The 20,721-nt window shown below is 37.3% G+C and overlaps 1 protein-coding gene across 2 annotated transcripts in view; it reads right to left on the reverse strand.

Moving 5' to 3' along the window:
- MNAT1 (MNAT CDK-activating kinase assembly factor 1) overlaps positions 1–20,721 on the reverse strand; it is a 331,724-nt gene that overhangs the window by 123,655 nt on the left and 187,348 nt on the right. For both annotated transcript variants that reach the window (XM_006864584.1, XM_006864585.1), the window contains one exon: positions 726–847. In XM_006864584.1, the coding sequence (XP_006864646.1) occupies positions 726–847 (122 nt within the window). The remainder of the gene's footprint in view (positions 1–725; positions 848–20,721) is intronic.

The raw sequence follows: 20,721 nt of genomic DNA on the forward strand, positions 1-20,721 counted from the left end.
TATATATAGCGTACTGGTTAAAAATTGGGCTACTAACTACAAGGTCAGCAGTTCGAAACTACCAGCTGCTCCGCAGGAGAAAGATGAGGGAGGCTTTCTGCTCCCATAAAGATCTGTAGCCTCGGAAACCCTGTGCAGGGTCACTATGAGTCGGAATCGACTCCACGGTACTTAACAACAACAACATATATATACACACACTTCACTGGTTTTGCTCATCTGGGAAAGCCAGACAAAAACAGATGCATACGCTATGACCGTTAAGATCACTGGATCAGTCCTACATTATACCTTTTGACAAAATAAGTTCTGTGGCTCATTTCTCCTAAATGTTTCACTGTTGACAGAAAATTGAATAAATCTACCCTTTTTTCGTGGCAGGAACCCAACTTTTGTATTTTTACTGGCTTAGTATTGACTAAATTTGGGTCCAATTTCTAGGAAATACATGGTAAGTTGAAAATGAACAGCTACTTTACTATGGCTGCCAAAGACAGCCTTAAAAAGGAACTAATGCAATCCAGTTTCAATCTCAGGAGATCTAACAAGACCATAGAAAAATTAATGTACTAAAACTTAGCTTGTATAAAATGTTGTTTATTTGTTACAAAAGAGAAAAGTTCTTGAAACTGAAAAATCTAAGGACGTTAACGTGTCAGTTAAAATCAGTGAAAACACATCCCGTTACATCAGTTCCTCAATGTGGAGGTTTTTGGAGCACTTACCCAAGTCTTCCTAACATCTCAAGCTCAGGAACTTGTGGTCCACATGACTCTATATGCAGTGGTTGGTATTCATACAGAGCTTCTTCAAGCTTTTGAATAGGTGCTAATGAAATATGTTGACTCTGGTACAAAATGAAGGAGAAAATATTTTTAATATTTCAGATTGATACATTATTTATGGTCATTTAAAATATGAACTGTATATTTTCCACCGTAATATTTTCCTCACAGTAAAAATATTATCCATTGTGTCTACTGTTCCATGTAGACATTACATTACTGAAATCCAGTTTATAAACTTAACATATGGATATTGGCACATGATTTTTAAAAGAAGGAAATCCCAATCCATCATTAAACTCAAATTAAGCTTTAAACAGTACAAGTTTAATGTGAATGGTATAATTAAGAAGCATTATCCATCCTCAATTTTCCTATTTTTATTATACAGCTTTAATAATTTTATTAGTATTTTGTTGAAAGCCATAATGAGGGAGTCCGGATGTGGCGCTGTAGGGTCAGTACTACACTGCGAACTACAAGGTCAGCAGTTCAAACCTACCAGCTGCTCCTTAGAAACCTTATACAGGGTCTCTGTAAGTTGGAACCAACTTGACTACACTTAACAACAACATAATGAGGGAGAGAAGCTAATGAAATTCTTCTCTGCAAAGTTTTGTCAAAAAAATCTTAGACATTCAAGTCTTTACAGTGAGATGAAATTTACTTAACAAATGAGTATATAATGTTAAATATACTTGTAAATACACAGTATAAGAATTCTATGCTAAAATCAAATAAGTTGAATGAAGATATCTAAGTATTTTCTGGGAAGAAACAATTACTGGATAAGTAAAATAAATGAATCTAAAGACCATACTTGACCATAGCTATACAAATTTAATGTGCCTGTTTTACAAGTTTTTTCAAACCACGCCTCTCTTCATGCATTAGTTTCCTAGGCAAATTATATGCACAAACATGGTAGGCCATTTTTACCATTCTAACCCCAGTACTGTTATTTTTCTTGGTATATTTCATGTAGACGTTTTTCTATTTTCAAACTTTTTATCAGTTCTTGCAGTTACTAATTATATTTTTCAAGTTTATAGTTAGTTATTACTTTCTTTAATTTTCCTTTGCTTTCTCCTCCTAAATTATGAAGCTGGATATTTGTATGTTTGATATTTCTGGTATTAAAAAGAAAAGAAGTTAAACTGTGACTTAAAATGATAAAAGTATAGTTGTAACAAGCAGTGAGGCACAAGGAATACAGCCATTGAAGATAACTACACCCGACTCATGGTTTGTCTGTACAGTGAGTTCAGTCTTATGTAACATTATCCTAGCTAATTTAATAGTCATTTTAATCGCATCTCTGCACTGTGACTTCATCTTCTCTTTTTTAGTGACCTTCACCTACACTTCAAAAAACTGTTCATTATCACATTTGGACTATAATATCTAGAGAAGTACTTTCCTTCTAAATTCTTGAATTCTAAATTCTATTCTAATCACTAAATTCTAGATTCCCACTAAACATAGGCCCTAATCTTTGACCACCATGGATCCTAATCAATAAGTCCTCTCCAGCATCATTTCTTACCTTGCCTGTATTTCAAAGACAAAGTTCAGAAAGGCTGGGAAGGAGGGTCGACTGGAAATACAAATCATAGGGAGGAAGCAGGATAACTGAAAATATATGGAACCAATTCAATGGCACTTAACAAAATCAACAATAGAAGGTGTTAGCATTGCTACATGTAGTTAGAAAAAAACACTGTTCTTATAGTGTTCAACCACTTAAATTATAGTGACTATTTCCAGAGACAAAAGTTACAGGAAGTCTTGAAAATCAATTGAGATCATTTTGAAATACTATTTCAGTTTGGTAGATGTCCTAATAATTTAAATGTGTATGTGCATAAGGGTTTTGTGTGTGTATAAATGGCACACACATACTATTCCAGTTTGTGCATGTGTGTGTGTGTATATATCTGGTAGCATAGTGGTTACGAATTGGACTGCTAATCTCACAGTCAGCAGTTCAAAACTACCAGCTGATCCACGGGAGAAAGATGAGGCTGTCTGCTTCCGTAAAGATTTGCAGCCTCAGAAACCCTGTGCAGAGTTGCTATGAGTCGGAACCAACTCCACAGTATATAACAACAACATATGGATGTGGCTCCATATAAACTCACATGTGTATATGTACATAAACACCCTCAAATTTTAATGAGGTAGAGAATACTCAAAGAATACATCAGGCATTGTCTTAGAACGGCTCATTCTGAGTAACATTTCTTTAGTAATTCAGTGGTTTTTGCAGTTATTTTCGGAACAAGCAGAGCAATTTTTATACTATGCTGATCCGATTACTCCAGGGTTTTGTCAGACTACCTTCGCTGCAACAGTTGCACGTGATTAACTTCCTGACAGCACATTATTGCGTGGCAAGTACAAGTTACTCCCTCTCCCCGTAATCCCCCTCATAGAAACGGATTTCTCTAATTTCTTTGAAATATTACAGTAAACAACAAAATGACAAAATAACATTGCATGATAAGACATACCAATGAATTTATCCTGGCACTGGCTTTAAGCTATAACAAATGAAGGAAAAACATTTATTTTTTCTAAGCTTTGTTTCCATCATACAAAATGGGCAGGAGGCAGACAAGAAGATCTTCTAGGTTAATCAACTATGATTACATAACTACTAACTAGAAACAATTTAATTCTATATATACTTTGAAAACAACCAATAGAAAAAAACAAACATTAATCTGGTGGGTTTGAACTGTCGACCTTGTGGTTCCCATTGGGCTGCAAACCACAAGGTTGGCAGTTTCAACCCACCAGTTGCTCTTTGGAAACCATATGCAGGATTGCTATGCGTGTGAGTTGACTTGATGGCACTAATAATAGCTATCTCCAGATTACCAACTCTATCAGACAATCAGACTACCTTTCCTTTCTGCGTGCATATTTTAAAATGAGCAAAACTTTAAAAAAACATTATGATGCTTAACTCTTTTAAGTATTTTAATGCTCATTTAGCAGAATATGGAAGGGAAACTGTCAGAAAGCCAAATTCAGAACAGAACATGAAAGACGGGATATCACTGCTCATGTCATAAGGATCTTGTCTGAAACCAGAGAACGCAAGAATGAGGTTTACCTGTTTTATTCACTATGCAAAGGCATGTGACATTGTGGATCATAAATGATTGTAAAAAATTAGAATTTCAGAACACTTTATCCTGAGGAATCTATACATAAAGAAGCATCCATTCAAATAAAACAAGAGGATACTGCATGATTAAGAAAGTAAGTGTGCATCAGGGTTGGAGCCTTTTACTAAACTTAAATTCAAGCTGCAGGCTGAGCAAATAACCCAAGAAGCTTGACTATATGAAGAAGTACTTGGAATCAGGATTGGAAGAAGACTCATTCACAAACTGTGATATGCAGATGTTACAACCTTGACTGCTGAAAGCAAGGAGGGCTTAAAGTAATTACTGATGGAGATCAGAGACTACTATCTTTATTATGGAATACACTTCAACATAAAGAAAGCAAAACTCCTCACAACTGAAACAAAAAAGTAACATCATTGACAAAAAGAGAAAAAAAATGAAGATACCAAGGATTTCAGATTACTTGGATCCATAATCAACACCCAAGGAAGCAGTAGTCAAGAAATTGAAGGCTCACTGCATTGGTCAAATTACTACCAACGACTATTTGAACCAATAAGCAACATCATTAACAAAAACAGAAAAGATTGAAGATATCAAGGATTTCGTTTTACTTAGATCCATAATCAACACCCAAGGAAGCAGTAAAGAAATCAAAGGCTCATTGCATTGGTCAAATTACTACCAAAGACTATTTAAAGGTTGTCACTTGAGGATTCAAATGTACCTGACCCAAGTCATGGTGTTTTCAATTTCCTCGGATGCATGCAAAAACTGTACAAATGAATAAGAAAGAGTGAAAAGAAATGATGCATGTGAATTAGGGTGTTGGTGAAGAATATTGACTATATCACAGACTAGGCAAAGGTATATGACAGTGTGAATCATAATGACACTGCCAAAACAAACAAACAAATCTACTTTCGGAGATATATAACCAGAATGTTTCTTAGAAGTGAGGATAGCAAGACCTCTAATCATATAATTTATAGACACAATATAAGGAGGGACAGTTCCTAGAAAAGGAAATCATGTTTGGTGAAGAATAGGGTTAGAGAAGAGGAGGAATATCCTCAACAAAATGGACTCACAAAGTAGCTGCCATAATAGGCTCAAACAACAGCAACTGTGAGGGTGGCACCGGACTGTGCAATGACTCAGAACTGACTACACAACACGTACCAACAACGCTGACATGCTCCCATAAGTCAGCTTTTACAAGCACTCATTGCCCTTACTCTTTAAAATGTAATGTGGCACTGTAGGATGAGCACTAGATGGCTAACTACACAGTCAGCAGTTCAAATTCACCAGCTATATATTGGTTCCTTGGAAACCAATATACAGGGTCACCGTTGAGTAAAAAATGGCTCATTGGAACTTAACAACGATAGTTATTTAAAGAGCTCTAATAACACAGTAGTTATGTGTTCAGCTGCTAACTGAAAATCTTTGATCCAAACCCACCAAACACTCTGCATCAGTCAAGTGTGGTAATCAGCTACCATAAAGATTGTTCTTATTGTTGTTGTTAGTTGCCATCAAGTCCCTTCAGCCTCATAGCACCTGATGTACAACAAAACAAGACATCCTATGTCTACCTCAGTCACGGCTCTATTTGAGCCATTGTTGCAACTATCTTCTGAAATGCTTGAACACGCACCAATTCTTTTGAGTATAGTGACTCTGCCTATTCTTTCCACCTTCTTTTGATACTTTCTCCAGCCTTCAATATTTTGGCCCATAAAATCCTTTAATATTGAAAGCTGAGACTTGACACATTTCTTTACTTCTTTCAGCTTGAGAAATGCCAAGTATATTCTTCCCTTTGATTTTCTGACTCTAGATCTTTGAACATTTCATTATAAAACTTTAGTCTTCACAAACTGCCCTTTGAAATCTTCTGCTGAACTCTTTTACTTTATTTCTTCTGTTCTCTTTAAGTAGGCAAAGAGCAAGAACATTCAAGAGCAGGTTTCAGAAGTATCCTCTGGTGTCCATTTTGGCCTTTTCTTTATTTCCTGTCTTTTTAATGCCTTTTGCTTTGCTCATGTATGGTGTCCTTAAAGAAATTCCACAACTCATCTAGTTTTTGGTCATAAGTGTTCAACGTATCAAATCTATTCTTTTTTTAAAAAAGTTTTTATTGTGACTTGAGTGACAGTTTACAAGGCAGATCATCTGTTGTACATTCAACAAATCATATACTTTGTTTCAGTACAATGATTATAATCCCCTCCATGTACCATCAGTTAACAGTATTGCTCTCTATTCATTTTGTTGTGTTGTTATTGTGAAGTGCCGTGGAGTCGGTTCCGATCCACAGCGACGCTGTATAGGCTTCCGAGGAGCAGCTGGCGAGCTTGAACCACTGACCTTGTAGTTCAAACAGGTTTGCAGTCTGGCGCATTAACCTACAGTGTCACACCAGGACTCCATTTTAGCTTTTTTTTAAAAAAAACACTCAGGCATATATAATAATTTACACCACCAAAGGGCACATTCTGTAAGTCTGCCTCTTGGCCACCAGCTCTTAGTCCCTCTCTTCCCATGAATCTAGAGTCCTCAGCCACTCCCTCTCTCCATGACCCCATCTCTGCCTCTGTCTTTGGTGTCGGTGCTTCTTTGGATAAGGTCCCGCATTCCACTTGTGCTCTTCTCCCACTCCCATGATGGTCCTAGGGTCCTCTGTTTCTGGACTGCAAGATTAACTACTCCCCCCACCCTCTTTTTTTTTTTTTTTTTTAATAAAACTTCTACTTTTACAATTGTGACAGTCGCAATTAGTCATTACAACAACCACTCACTACTGAATCATAAGAATCATATCCCCATCTCTTTTAACCAGACCCATCTAGACAAGATGACAACTATTCAGTGGGGACTCTTTTCTACCACCACCCCCTCTCACTCTTAAACTAAACTCCCTCTTGAAAACTTGTAAGCCAGTCACTTTGTGCCTTTATTGCCCCCTCATTTTAGGTAGCCAATGTCTAAGTTGCCCGACACTCTCTACCCTGTATACAGAGGGGATAGCTTTGATGCTTGATGTGAAGACTCCTTTCCTCTCTGTTAGTATCCATGAGTATAAGTCAAGTTTATCAAATTGTAGCAATTTACCCTTGTTTGCTTTATCAAAAAAAAAAAATTCTTTTTAATTTTATCTTTCTCTAGTCGATTTCTAATTATCAAGCCATTGAGGCTATTCAAATCTATTCTTGAGATGGCCTCTAACTTCACATGGGATATACGCAGAGTGTACTTTGGCTCTGATAGACTTGTTCTAATTTTCCTCTTCTTCAATTTGAATTTTCATATAAGTGAGTGACGGTACTTTTGGGGCCTTCATTTGCTGATGTGACATGACTTAAAATGAGAAGAAAAATCTGTAAAAATCCATTAATCTGAACATGCAATGCATAAAAATGAATAAAAAAAAATTGGAATTCTCAAAAATGAAATGGAATGCATGAAGATAGGCATGCTAATCATTAGTGAGGTGAAATGCACTGGTATTGGCCATTTTGAATTGGACAATGGTCTACTCTGCTGGGAATGACAAACTGAGGAACAACAGTGTTGCATTCATTAGCAAAAAGAGCATTTAAAGATTTATCATGAAGTACAATGCTGTTCACTAACAGTGATAGTATCCACACTCCCACTTGAAAAACTAGTCAGCCGTTAGTTTGTTATACTGTAGTGGCTTGTGTGTTGCTGTGATGCTGGAAGCTATGGGACCAGTATTTTAAGTACCAGCAGGGTCACCCAGGGTGGGCAGGTTTCAGTGTAGCTTCCAGTCTAAGGCAGAATAGAAAGAAGGAAAGGGAGACTAATTCTGAATGGAAAACCACTGAAAACCTTAAAAATAGCTGCGGATTGTTATCAGAAAAGTGCCGGAAGATGAACCCTCAGATTGGAAGGCACTCAAAAAAATGAATAGGGAAGAGCTGATACTTCAAAATAAAGGTGACCTTAATGATGTGATAGTGTAAAGCTTATGGAACCTTCACTTGCTGATGGGACACAGCTTAATATTAAGAGAAACAAGTACAAATATCGATTAATATAACAAGGAATGCACTGAGTATGAATTTAGGAAAACTGGAAATTGTCAAAAATGAAATGCCTAAAGATTGATATCCTATGCATTAGTGAGTTGAAATGGATTGGTATTGGTCATTTTGAATCTGACAATCATATGGTATACTATGCCAGGAATGACAAATTGAAATCATCAAAAAGAACATTTCAAGATCTACCTTGAAATACAATATTGTCTATGACAGATAATATCTATGGTGGTGGTGGTGTGTTGTGGAGTCGGTTCCAACTCACAGTGACCTCGTACAGGGTTTCCAAGGCTGTAAATCTTTATGGGAGCAGAAAGCTTCATCTTTCTCCAACAGAACAATTGGTAGTTTGAACTGCTGACCTTGAGGTTCACAGCCCAATTCGTAACCACTATGTTATCAGAGCTCCTCAGATAATATCCATATTTCTACCATCCCACCAAAAAAAAAAAAAAGATGCATTGATAAATACTAATACTGGTAGTTGGAATGCAAAAGTTATAAGCAAAGAAGAAGGATCAGAAGTTGGTAAATATGGCCTTGGCAACAGAAACCACGAAATTTTGCAAAACCAATGACTTCTTCATTGCAAATACCTTTTTTAAACAACATAAAAGGAAACTATACACATGTACTTCACCAGATCAAATACATAGGAATCAAATTGACTATATTTGTCAGAAGAGACAGTGGGAAAAGATAGTGGAAAAGCTCATCATGAGCCAAAACAAGGCCAGGGGCAGACTATGAAACAGACCATTAATTTGTTGTTGTTAGGTGCCATCAAGTCGGTACCAACTCATAACGACCCTATGAACAACAGAATGAAATGCTACCCAGTCCTGGGTCAACTTCACAACTGTTGCCATCAATTGCTCATATGCAAATTCTGACTGAAGCTGAAGAAACTGAAAACAAGTTCACGAAAACCATACTAAACCTTGAACCTATCCCATCTGAATCATAGATCTCTAAATTCAGACCATCAATTGTTCATATGCAAATTCAGGCTGAAGCTGAAGAAAATGAAAACAGAAAGAAAGCAAAAAGACAGGAAAGGTAGAAACATCCAAAATGAATGTAAGAAGATACTCTGAAACTTACTTTTGAGTGAAAAGAAGATAAAGTGAATGCAAAGAATAAGGAAGTATAACAGCTGAAAAGAAAATTTCAAAGGGCAATACAAGAAGACAAAGTATAATACTATAACGAAATGTACAAAGACCTTAGTTAGGCAATCAAAGGAGAAGAACATGCTCAGTATTTCTCAAGCTGAAAGAACTGAAGAAAATATTCAAGCCTCAACTTGAATTCTATGAACAAAATATAGAATGATGCAGAAAGCATCCAATGAAGATGTAAGGAATACAAGAGTCAATGTACCAAAAAGAAAAGGTGTCAGTGTTCAATCATTTCAAGAGGGAGCACACGATCAAAAACCAATGATACTGAAGGAAGAAGTCAAAGCAGCACAGAAGACACTGGTGGAAAACAAGGCTCCAGAAGTGATGACAAGCAAACTGAAACCTTTCAATAAACTGGGGAAGCACTGGATGTGGTCACTCATCTTTGCCAGGAAATTTAGAAGACAGTTATCTGGTCAGCCAATTGGAAAAGATCGATATGTGTTTACTACAAAGAGAAGACCCAATAGAAAGGGAAAATCATAGAATAATACCATTACTATCACATACAAATAAAATTTTGCTTAAGATAATTCAAAATCAGTTACAACAGTACACTGCCAGAAATTCAAGTCAGATATAGAAGAGGATGTGGAATTAGTGATATCATTTCTAACATCATATCTTGTCTAAAAGCAGAGCATATCAGAATGATGCTTGTTCTTAGGTGTCATTGAGTCAGGTCCAACTCATAGCAACCCTATGCACAACAGAACAATAAATTGCCCAGTCCTGTTGTTACTCTTGAGTTCACTGCTGATGCCACTGTGCCCATCCATCTTATTGGATGTCTTCCACTTTTATGTTGACCCTCAAGTTTACCAAGCATGGTATCCTTCTCCAGGGACTGATCCCTCTTGATAACATGTCTGAAGCATGAGAGACAAAGTCTCATCTTCCAGGCTTCTATGGAGCATTCTGGCTGTACTTCTTCTAGCACAGATTTGGTTGTTCTTCTGGTGGTCCATGGTACTTATAATATTCTTCTCCTATACCCTAATTAAAATACATCAATTCATATACAATATTCCTCATAAATTTTGTAACGTTTACATGCATGTGAGGCTATTAAAAAGACCATGGATTGGGTTGGGCACATTTTAGTCCTCAAACTGATATCTTCACTTTTGAACACTTTAAAAAGGTCTTATGCAACAGATTTATCTAATGCAATACGTCATTTTCTTTCTTGACTGTCAATGTTTACTTGTTGCTACTTCCATGAGAAATGTTTACTTCTGCTTTATTGACTATGTAAAGGCTTTCAACTATGTGGATCATGAAAAACTATGGATAACATTGTGAAGAATGGGTATTCCAAACCACTTAATTGTGTTCATGAGAAACCTGTACATAGACCAAGATAAGAGGATACTGAACATAGACCAAAATAAGAGGATGCTGAAAGTTTTAAAAAGCAAGAAAAGATGAGTGCCAGGGTTGTAATCTTTCACCATACTTATTTAATATGTATGCTGAGCAAATAATCTGAGAAACTGGATTATATGAAGAAGAGCATGGCATCAGGACTGGAAGAAGATTCATTAACAACCTTCAATATGCAGATGATACAACCTAGATGGTTGAAAGTGAAGAGGTCTTAAACTATTTAGTGATGAAACTCCAAGACCACAGCCTTCAGTATGGAGTGTACCTCAATGTAAAGAAAAAAAGATATTCATGAATAGACCAATAAATAACATCATGATAAATGGAGAAAAGATTAAAGTCATAAAAACTTCATTTTGCTTGGATCCACAATCAACACTCATGGAAGCAACTGTCAAAAAATCAAATGCCTTATAGCATTGGGCAAATTTGCTGCACAAGACCTATTTAAAGTGTTCAAGAGCAAAGGTATTGGTTTGAGGACTAAGGTGTGAGGTTGGTGAGGACCAGGCAGTATTTGGTTCTGTTGTGCATAAGGTCATTTTGAAACTGACTTGATGGCATGGCACTGTAGCATATGTACTCTACCATAAGGTCAGTTTGAACTGTAAGGATGACAGTTCAAAATCACCAGCTGTTCCTCAGAAACTCTATACTGGGTCACTGTGAGTTGGAATCGTCTCAATGGCACTTAACAAAACAACATACACGTAGACCACATCAGTTGAAATTCACAGAAATCAAATTGACTACATCTGTGGAACAATCAATGGTGAGGCTCAACATTATCTTTCAGAACAAGGCTAGCAGTTGACTGTGGAACAGACTCTAAAGATTACAGGCTTGGAAACTCTATATGAGTCAGAATCAGCTTGAAGGTAATGGTTTTGGGGTTTTATTTTGTTTGGTGTCTTAAGTTGGGTTCGCTATAGAAGCAAAACCAGTAATGTTTATATATCAAAGTAATGGCTCACACTGTGGTAGTGGTGGAAAAGTCCCAAGTCTGTGGGTCAGACAGCAGATTGAAAGATTTTGACTCAAGTAACTACAGGGCTCATGAGCCAACACTGGTAGACAAGACAGCAGGCAGGCAGGTCAGGCAAGTAAAATGGCAGACTGCTAACAAGTCCCAAGATTGGCGGGCAATAGGGCAGGACACTGGCTCAAGATCAAAGAATCGGAGGTTGGATTATAAGCCAGATGCAGGATCCAGATCCAGCAGTTAAGTCTTGCCTGAGTGTCCAATATATTGGTAGCCGACCAAACTCCTGAGGGAACTTCCTTTCAATTGATTAGCTACTCATAGCAGGTCACATCATATAAGTGATTATATTATATTAGATATCATCTTGGTAAGTGACTACATCTGAACTGGCATACCTCTAAGAATCCTGGCCCAGTCAAGCTGGCAAAAAACTGTAACTATCACAGCTTTGTAAAAATCATTATGCCATTTTCCAACAAATTTCTCTCCCAAAACTACCAACTTTTCCAAAGTATGCACTAGGAACACCACCATATTTGTCTAGTTCTTTCACTGATGAGTTCAATTCAAATATATATAAAATACACTTTAAAACATCAAAGAAGAATTTCCATATGTCACTAGCTGGTGCTTAAGCTTCTTGTTTACCATTAGAAATCAAATGATCCTATAAAAGCTCTATCCTCATACAGTCGCTCCAAGTTCCCAAAATGGCTTCTATTAAAAAGGTCCAAAAAGCCTCACCAAGATCTATTCACCACAGTGGAAATGCAAAAAGGGAACACTTGTTAAACTAAATTCATTTGCAATCATCTTCCAAGCATAGTGTTCAAATTGCTACACAAGAAAAAAGTTCTTTAAAATGTATAATTATATAGCATCTAGAGTCTTAAACACTGTGAGCAGCCATCTTAAATACAACTATTGATCCTTCCAGGCCAGAGCAAAAGAGAGTGAAAAAAGGGGAAAAAAAAAAGACTCAGAGGAGTGATTAGTCCAAAGGACTAATGGACCACACGAACCATAGCCTACATAAACTCATGACCCCAAGACCAGAAGAACTATACTATTTCCATCTAAAATTACCAACAATTCTGACTGGGACTACATTAGAGGGTCCCTGACAGAGCTAGAGAAATCTATAGAATTAAAAAAAAAAATGTTTTTAAGTACAGATAACTGATGTAAAAAAGACTGGAAAAAACCCATGAGACTGTGGCCCTAACACACTCTTCTGATCTGGCACTGAAACCATTCCCAAGAACTACCTTCCAGCAAAACAACAGACAGGGCTATAAACAGTAACACTGAGAAAAAACACGGTGCTCAGGACAATCAATTATACAAAATCAAAAGCAGGTGGAGAAAGATTGTGGACTAGGCAATAAGGCTGTGCAGGCTCTCTGCAACAAGGCTACGGAAAATAGGATGAAACAGATACAGCCCTGGAATTCTATGCTTCAGAGTAAGTGATAGAAAAGTGGATCGAGTACTTACTAGGAGAGAGACATGAACAGACACAGCAAGAGAGGAGGTGAATGATGGGCACAGACATGTTGAGAGTACAGGAATGACTTTAGAGATGCAAAAGCATTCGTGTTGCAGAAACCTACCTGTGACTTGCAGAAACAAAGGTACAGTTTTATTTTATGCTTTTCCTTTTCTCAGCCCCGTGTACAATCTCAAGGAATCTCCTGCTTTCCAGGCAGTTGGAGCCACTCAGAGGCTGTGATCCCTGGGAAGGAGCAATATACAATAACTCCACTAGGGAAGGCTCTGTTCCAAATCTGCAAAGTTGACCATGGCTAGCCCTGGACTGGTTCTCACTAGGAGAGAGGTTGAATGAAGGAGTGGAGTAGAGGAAAAAAGAGAGAGAGGCAAGAGATCTGTGTGAGCCCATCAATGCAGCAGGGCCATTTTGAATTTCCTCAGATGACTGTGAAGGCAAGAGGTCAACAGATGGCACAACACACTACTTACTGGTGGAAAGAAAGCCATTGGGTTTCATTTTTCCCTGTGTGAGCTATATTGTTTGTTTGTTTTCCTTCTTCTTGCATCACATGACAGAAGACAGTAACTGTGGCCATAGAGCCAAGCCACTGCCATATCCTCTACTACTCCACCAATTGGGCAAGAATCAATTACCAGTTGCAATACACCAGAACAGTATATACAACCAACACTGGCTAAATCCATTCTGAACTGACTATAGGAAAAGTGAACAGAGACACTCACCTCCTGATCACACCCACCAGGAGGCAATTGGTGAGTGCCTAAGTACACACCAACAAACATTCATCAGCATAGTACAAATACAACAACACGACAATGCCAAAAAGCAAAAGAAAAATTCTGTTCACATGAAGAAACATGATAGAGTAGCTCAAACAAATGACCAAGAGGTAGAGCTAACAAATGCTTTTGGGAAGAAGCAGCACTGGAAATACCTGAAAAAGAATTCAGGAGAAAGGTATTCAGGTACATCCAAACGTTTCACAGAAATGTCGAGGAAAACAAGGAAGAATTTAGAAAAGTGCTACAGGAACAATCAAACAAAATAGATACAGCATTGTAGATGATACAAAACCTGTGAACAGAAATCCAGAAGATCAATACTAAGATATAAGAAATGGGCAATGCACTGAAAGGGTAAAGGAGTAAAACTGAATCAATGGAAGCCAGAATTAGCAAGCTTGAAAAATAAACTTCTCAAGCTCTCAATCAGAAAAAAGAATGAAAAAATCTGAAGAAAGCCTAAGACTCATGTGGGACAACATGAAGAGGAATAACTACGGGTAGATGGGAACTCAGGAACAGGAAGATACAAAGAAAACTACAGAAAAGATAGTCTAAGATCTGCTGAAAGAAAATTTCCCTAACATCAAGAAAGATGAGATAATAAGTCTTCGAGAAGCTGAACGAACCCCAAACAGGATAGATCTCAAAACAAAAATCACCAAGACATATCATAATCAAACTTGTAAAAAAAAAGACAAGGAAAGAATCCTGAAAGCAGCTCAGAAAAAAAAGAAATGTCACCTACAAAGGAAAACCAATAAGCTTAAGTCCTGACTTCTCAGCAGAACCCATGAAGGTAAGAAAGCAATGGGGAGACATATACAAAACTCTGAAAGAAAATAACTGCCAACCACGAATCACCTACCCAGCAAAACTGTCCCTCAATTATGAGGATGAACTTAGAACATTCCATATAAACAGAAATCAAAGGAATTTGTAAAAACCAAGCACACTTTACAAAAAATACTAAGGGCAGTCCTTTGTACTGAGAACGAATAGCAGCAGATGGCAACCAAAGACTGACATACAAAGCAGTACCACCAAGAATTAAATTTAGATACAGAAGTATCCAGAGTAAAAATTACAAGACTGAAGACAGAGGGCATCAGAGATACCAATTTATAATGAAGACAACTACATAACAAAAAGAGGGTAAAGTAGTTACAGAATACAAAATGGTGAGGAAGTCAAGTAGATTTCAAGATAAAACAATCTTTTTTAATTTGGGGAAGAAATTAATAAATTACAGGGTAACCTTAAAGAAATGTAATATATCTCAGAAAGTTGGAAATAGAAATACCTTATGACCCAGCAATCTCTCTACTTGGTACAAATCCAGGAGAAATACAAGCCAGGACACGAGTAGATATATGCACACCAATGTTCATCACAGCACTATTCACAATAGCAAAAAGATGACTGGAGACAGCCTAAGACCTATCAATGGAAGAACAATTAAACTTTGGTACATAAACACAATGAAATACTGGAACAATGATGAATCTGCAGAGCACCTCATAACATGAATGAACCTCAAGGACATTATGTTGAGTGAAATTAGTCAATCACAAAAGGACAAATATTGTATGAGACTACTATTGTCTTAAGAAAAGGTTTACATACTAAAAGAAACATTTTTTGATGGTTACCAGGGGTGGTAGGGAGGGGAGAGTAATTCACTGGCTAGAGCTTAGACACATGTTAGCTAGGGTGATGGGAAGGGCAATATACAAGAAGAGGCAGGGTGGCAGATGAACAATGAAGATAGGGGAAGACAATGTGCTACACATAGGCTAAATGGGATAGAGGTAAACAGTGATTTATATACACAACCTTGAAACAACAGTGTTCTGTGAGTAGATACATGGAAAGAGTCACAGGCTGAATGGGTAAAGGTGTGGGGGAAAATGTTTATGTGTTTGATTGTCCTGTTGATATTGGTTTCTCCTGCTTACTATTGCAAAATAGACATTTGTGTGTGATAGAATTATTGGGAATTAGGAGTACAGAAAGCTTGTAAATCCATTTTCAGCCTATAATTGATTGGATTTGCTAAAAGGGGAGTCAGAATTTGCCTAGGAAAAGAAAAAGAATGCAACAGCATGAATAGATCCCAAAAGCAATATGCAAAATAAAAGAAGAAAGACAGAAAAGACTTTCAATATGATCCCATTTATATGATGGTTTAGAAAGGCCAAAATTAAACTAACAAAAAGTAGATCAATGGTTTCTAGGGGCCAGGCTGGAGGTTGGCAAGTAAGAACTTAATTGCAAAGGGATTGCATTTGGGATGATACAAATGTTCTGTCTTGCTGTTGTTAAGTATCATGGAGTCATTTACAACTCATAGGGACCCTGTGCAGGGTTTCAGGGGAGTGTCTGGTGAGTTTGAGCCGCCAACCCTAAGATACAAAGTGACTGCAGTCCAGCGCATTAACCCACAGCACCACACCAGGACTCCAAAATATATTAGACTGAACATTTAAAACGGGTGCATTTTAAACATAAATTTTACCTCAATTAAACTTATTAAAGAAAATAAAACAAACAAAATATGCATCTCTATGTTGGATCATTTATTGCTACCCCAATATAAATTATTCCTTTAGAAATAATTAGAACTTCAAATATAAAAGGTAGCATTTAGAAACAGAAATGTTTGAAAAGAATGAAGAAATAATATCTACCAAAAAAAAAAAAAGATTACTTAATATGATTAAAGCATTTCATTACCACCTGTCTGTCTAGTTTGTCATACTGTGGTGACTTGTGTTGCTATGAAATTGGAAGCTATGCCAACAGTATTTTAAATATTAAGAGAGACTAATGAAAGGAGCTCTGGTAGCATAGTGGTTACGAATCAGGCTGCGAACCTCTAGGTCAGCAGTTCGAAACTACCAGCTGTTCCGTGGAAGAAAGATGAGGCTCTCTGCTCCTTTTAAGATTTACAGCCTCAGAAACCCTGTACAGGGTCACTATGAGTTGGAACCGACTCCACAGCACATAACAACAACAACAATGAAATCTAATGAAAACTAATAATCTAATGAAATCCCTATGGCCCACTGTCTCATATACTGCAGAAGATAAGTCCCTGAGGTTGAAAGACACTCATCTTTCTCCCACAGAACAGCTGGTAGTTTCAAACTGTTGACCTTGAGGTTAGCAGCCACTACGCTACCAGAGTGCCTTTACTGTATAGCTATATTGAATTTAAGTTAGTCACATTACTTGGAAGGAAACATTTGGTTTTCTCAGCCGTAGAACTATCAAAGGTCAGATTGACTAGCTTAAGTTTCTTTTTTCTATCCTTATATGTGTATATTTCAGAGAGGGATAAAACGTATGATGCATTTATAATCAAAAGAAACTAAAGCAGAAGGAGGCCATGCTGTTACTTTTATATTTACCATTAGTTTGAGACTCTTGGCTCTCTGAAAACAATTACATGTGTTAACTAATTTGTACATTGTTGCAGTTAATTATCTATATATGTTCTATTAGTTCTAAACCAATGTATAAGCATCACATGCTTTTTAAATATCCAGGATTTGATTGTAATTATATATCATTTGAGATACTTCATTTTGTTTTTGTTACTTGCCAGAGCCAACTCCAATTCATGCCATTCCAATCTCCTATCTTCACCATCTTTGGTATACAAAAGCTCATTCTTGTGACCACTGTTTAATGGGGGAAAGATGAGGCTTTCTGCTCCTGTAAAGATTTAGAGACTCAGAAACCCTATGCAGTTAGTAGCTGTGAGTTGGAACCAACTGCATGGTATATAACCACAACCACACTCACCACCACCACACTGTGATGTGACATTTTGTTCAGAGACTAGGTTCTAAACCCAGAGTCAGGCACAAACTGGCAATGACTCCAACCCATTGTCATCAAGCTGATTCTGACTCAGTTACCCTATAGGACAGAGACGAACAGCTTCACGGGATTTCCAAGGCTGAAAGTTTTGCTGAACCAGATTGTCACATCTTTTCATTAGCAGTCAAGTGCTTAACCACTGCACCACCAGAGCTCTTTCACTGGTCAAAATAACCATGGAAAACTCCTTAAATAGCCCATAAATCTTTGTGCTCATTGTAATTACTCCCGTTTATTGCCCATAATAGCATGACTTTGTTGTTGCTTGTTAGATGTTGGAAAGTTGGTTCCAACTCATGTAGACCCCATGTAGAATAGATGTTGGTTAAGGGCTGTTGAGTCCGTTCTGACTCATACTATCCCTGTATACGGTTTTTGAGACTTTAAATCTTTGCAGGCACAGAAAGCCTCATCTTTCTCCCATGTGGCTCTTGTGGTTCACAGTCCAGTGCTTATCATACAGAGCCACTGTGATAAGTACTGAAGAATAAACTGTTGTTGTTGAGTACCTCCAAGTCGATTCCGACCCATAGCGATCCTGTATAAAGTTTCCAAGGAGCAGCTGGTGAGCTTGAACCAACAACCTTGCAGTTCAAATGACTTTGCAGTCTGACACATTAGCCCATAGTGCCACACTAGGACTTCATAGAATAGATGTTGTTGTTGTGTTGTGAAGTGCTGTTGAGTCGGTTCCAACCCATAGCGACCCTGTGTAAGGTTTCCAAGGAGCAGCTGGTGAGCTTTTCAAGCTTTGCAGTTTGGCGCATTAACCCACAGAACCACACCAGGACTCCACCCGTAGAATAGATAGGAGGGTATTTATATCTTGCAACAGGAAGTTCCATGAGTCAACAGTACAGAGCTAGATAGTGACATCAAGAAATCAGGTTTCTTCCTTCCTGTTCCACCTTCTTACCACTGTATCTGATGCACAGCTTTTTTTTTTTTTTTAAGGGTTTTTAATGTAGTAAATATAAGAAAACATTTTCCAACTTAACAGTTTTTATAAGAACAATTCAGTGACATTGATTAGGTTCATTATATGTGCAACTGTCACTGCTTTCCTTTTCTAAATGATACCACCACCATTAACAGAAACTCAGCACTCCCTAAACAGTGACTCCCTCCCTCTCCCTCCCTCCCACTCCTGCTAACCAGTAAGAAGCTTTGATCTCTAAACACTTGTGTATTTATTCCACATCTTTGTTAAATTCAACTGAGCTTTATGTCCACATTTATGGCAGGCATTTTAATGTTCATGGGAGAAATGAGCTCATGGAAGAAAAGACACTGAGAGAGGCTCTGAAGGCCAAATTGGGACTGAAATGGAGAGGAAGAGAGCATTTCTACCTAGTCAAGGGCAGCTTCGGTACAGTAGTGAAAAGAGAGGCCAAAATATAAAAGATGGAGGAAAGAATGGGGGAGTTGAGGAAGTAAAAACACTGAGCAGAGCTGATTATACTTTTCATCAAATTCTAAGTGGAAATTGGGAGATAACAGCAGTAGCTCAAAGGATAGGCAGGGCCCAAGGGCAGCTTTTGTTTATTCTGTTTTGTTTTTGTTGTGCTAGGTTTTATTTTTCTGAGAGCAATGATAAATGAGGTAGTGTTGAAAAGTATTATTTTTACATTCTTTCTCTGATGCTTGTCTTGCTACTGAACTACAATTTGTGCCAAGAGGACATAGCGTACAGCAAATTGCATGTGTTTCTATAAAAAGATCAAAAAAGAAAAACATCAAGGAGATAATTTGGTGAGACAAACTTATCTCTTTAAAAAGATTCTGAATTAATTTTTAGGAAACCTGTACCTAACAGAAATTTTCAAATCTTTCAGTATATAAATTTTAGCTCATTTACTCCTAGTAATTACAAAAATAACTTCCAAGAAAGAATTTTTGGCAACAAAGCTGAACTTTTAACTAACCAGCAATAATATCAACTTATACCTAAGTTTAAATTTCTCAATGTGCTAAAATATGAAAATTGCTGTATACAGAATAATAATCACTATTAATATTATGTAAGCAAAAAAAAATCATATATTAAGATTAGTAGTATTCTGACACAGATTTTTTTTTCAGTGAAAAGCTTCTTTTTACCATTACAGAAAATTCAAGAGATCACATCTTATGTAGATCTGAATCTTCAGTGCCTAGAACAGTGTTTGACATTTCATAAATAAATGAATGTTTTATAATGATCCATAGTGGGAGAAAGATGAGACTTTCTACTCCCTTAAAGACTGGCAGCCTTGGAAACCCTATACGGGGTCACTATAAGTCAGAACTGACTCAAGGGCACTTAATAACAACAAACAACAATTACCCATAGTTCCCTACTCCCTCCTATACTCTACCTCCCTCCCCTCAAAAAATTACATAACTAATTTTCTGTTTCTGTTTGAGATCATTGACCTACAGGCCAAGAAATTTTTGGACCATTCCCATTTTAGAAAATGAGTATAGAGATAAGCAAAACTGTAACTAGCTTTAGCTTCCTTCTGTCCTAAAAGCTAACAAAATGCTATAACTACTCTAGTCATCCCAGCCTGCCTTACCTAAAACAAAGACACATACAGACATCCACCACCATTTACAAAACTACCACTTAGCTCAAAACTCAGCAATGCAGAATAGTATAGAATATTTAGAAAATTTCTTCCCTTTTCACTTCAAGTTTGGCATAATCTGTGTTTTATTAAAGTCATAGTGATATGAAATCTGATTACTATCAATGTGGTTCCAAAAAAACACTATTTATTGAATATCTGCTATATGTCAAGAACTATGCACAACACTTAACAACAACAATATAAAGGAGCTCTGGTAGCGTAGTGGTTACGAATCGGGCTGCGAACCTTAAGGTCAGCAGTTCGAAACTACCAGTCGCTCTGCGGGAGAAAGATAAGGCTTTCTACTCCCGTAAGGATTTACACCCTCGGAAACCCTGTACAGGGTCGCTATGGGTCGGACCCGACTCGA

This window comes from Chrysochloris asiatica, unplaced genomic scaffold (genome assembly GCF_000296735.1).
Source record: "Chrysochloris asiatica unplaced genomic scaffold, ChrAsi1.0 scaffold00067, whole genome shotgun sequence".
NCBI lineage: Eukaryota > Metazoa > Chordata > Mammalia > Afrosoricida > Chrysochloridae > Chrysochloris > Chrysochloris asiatica.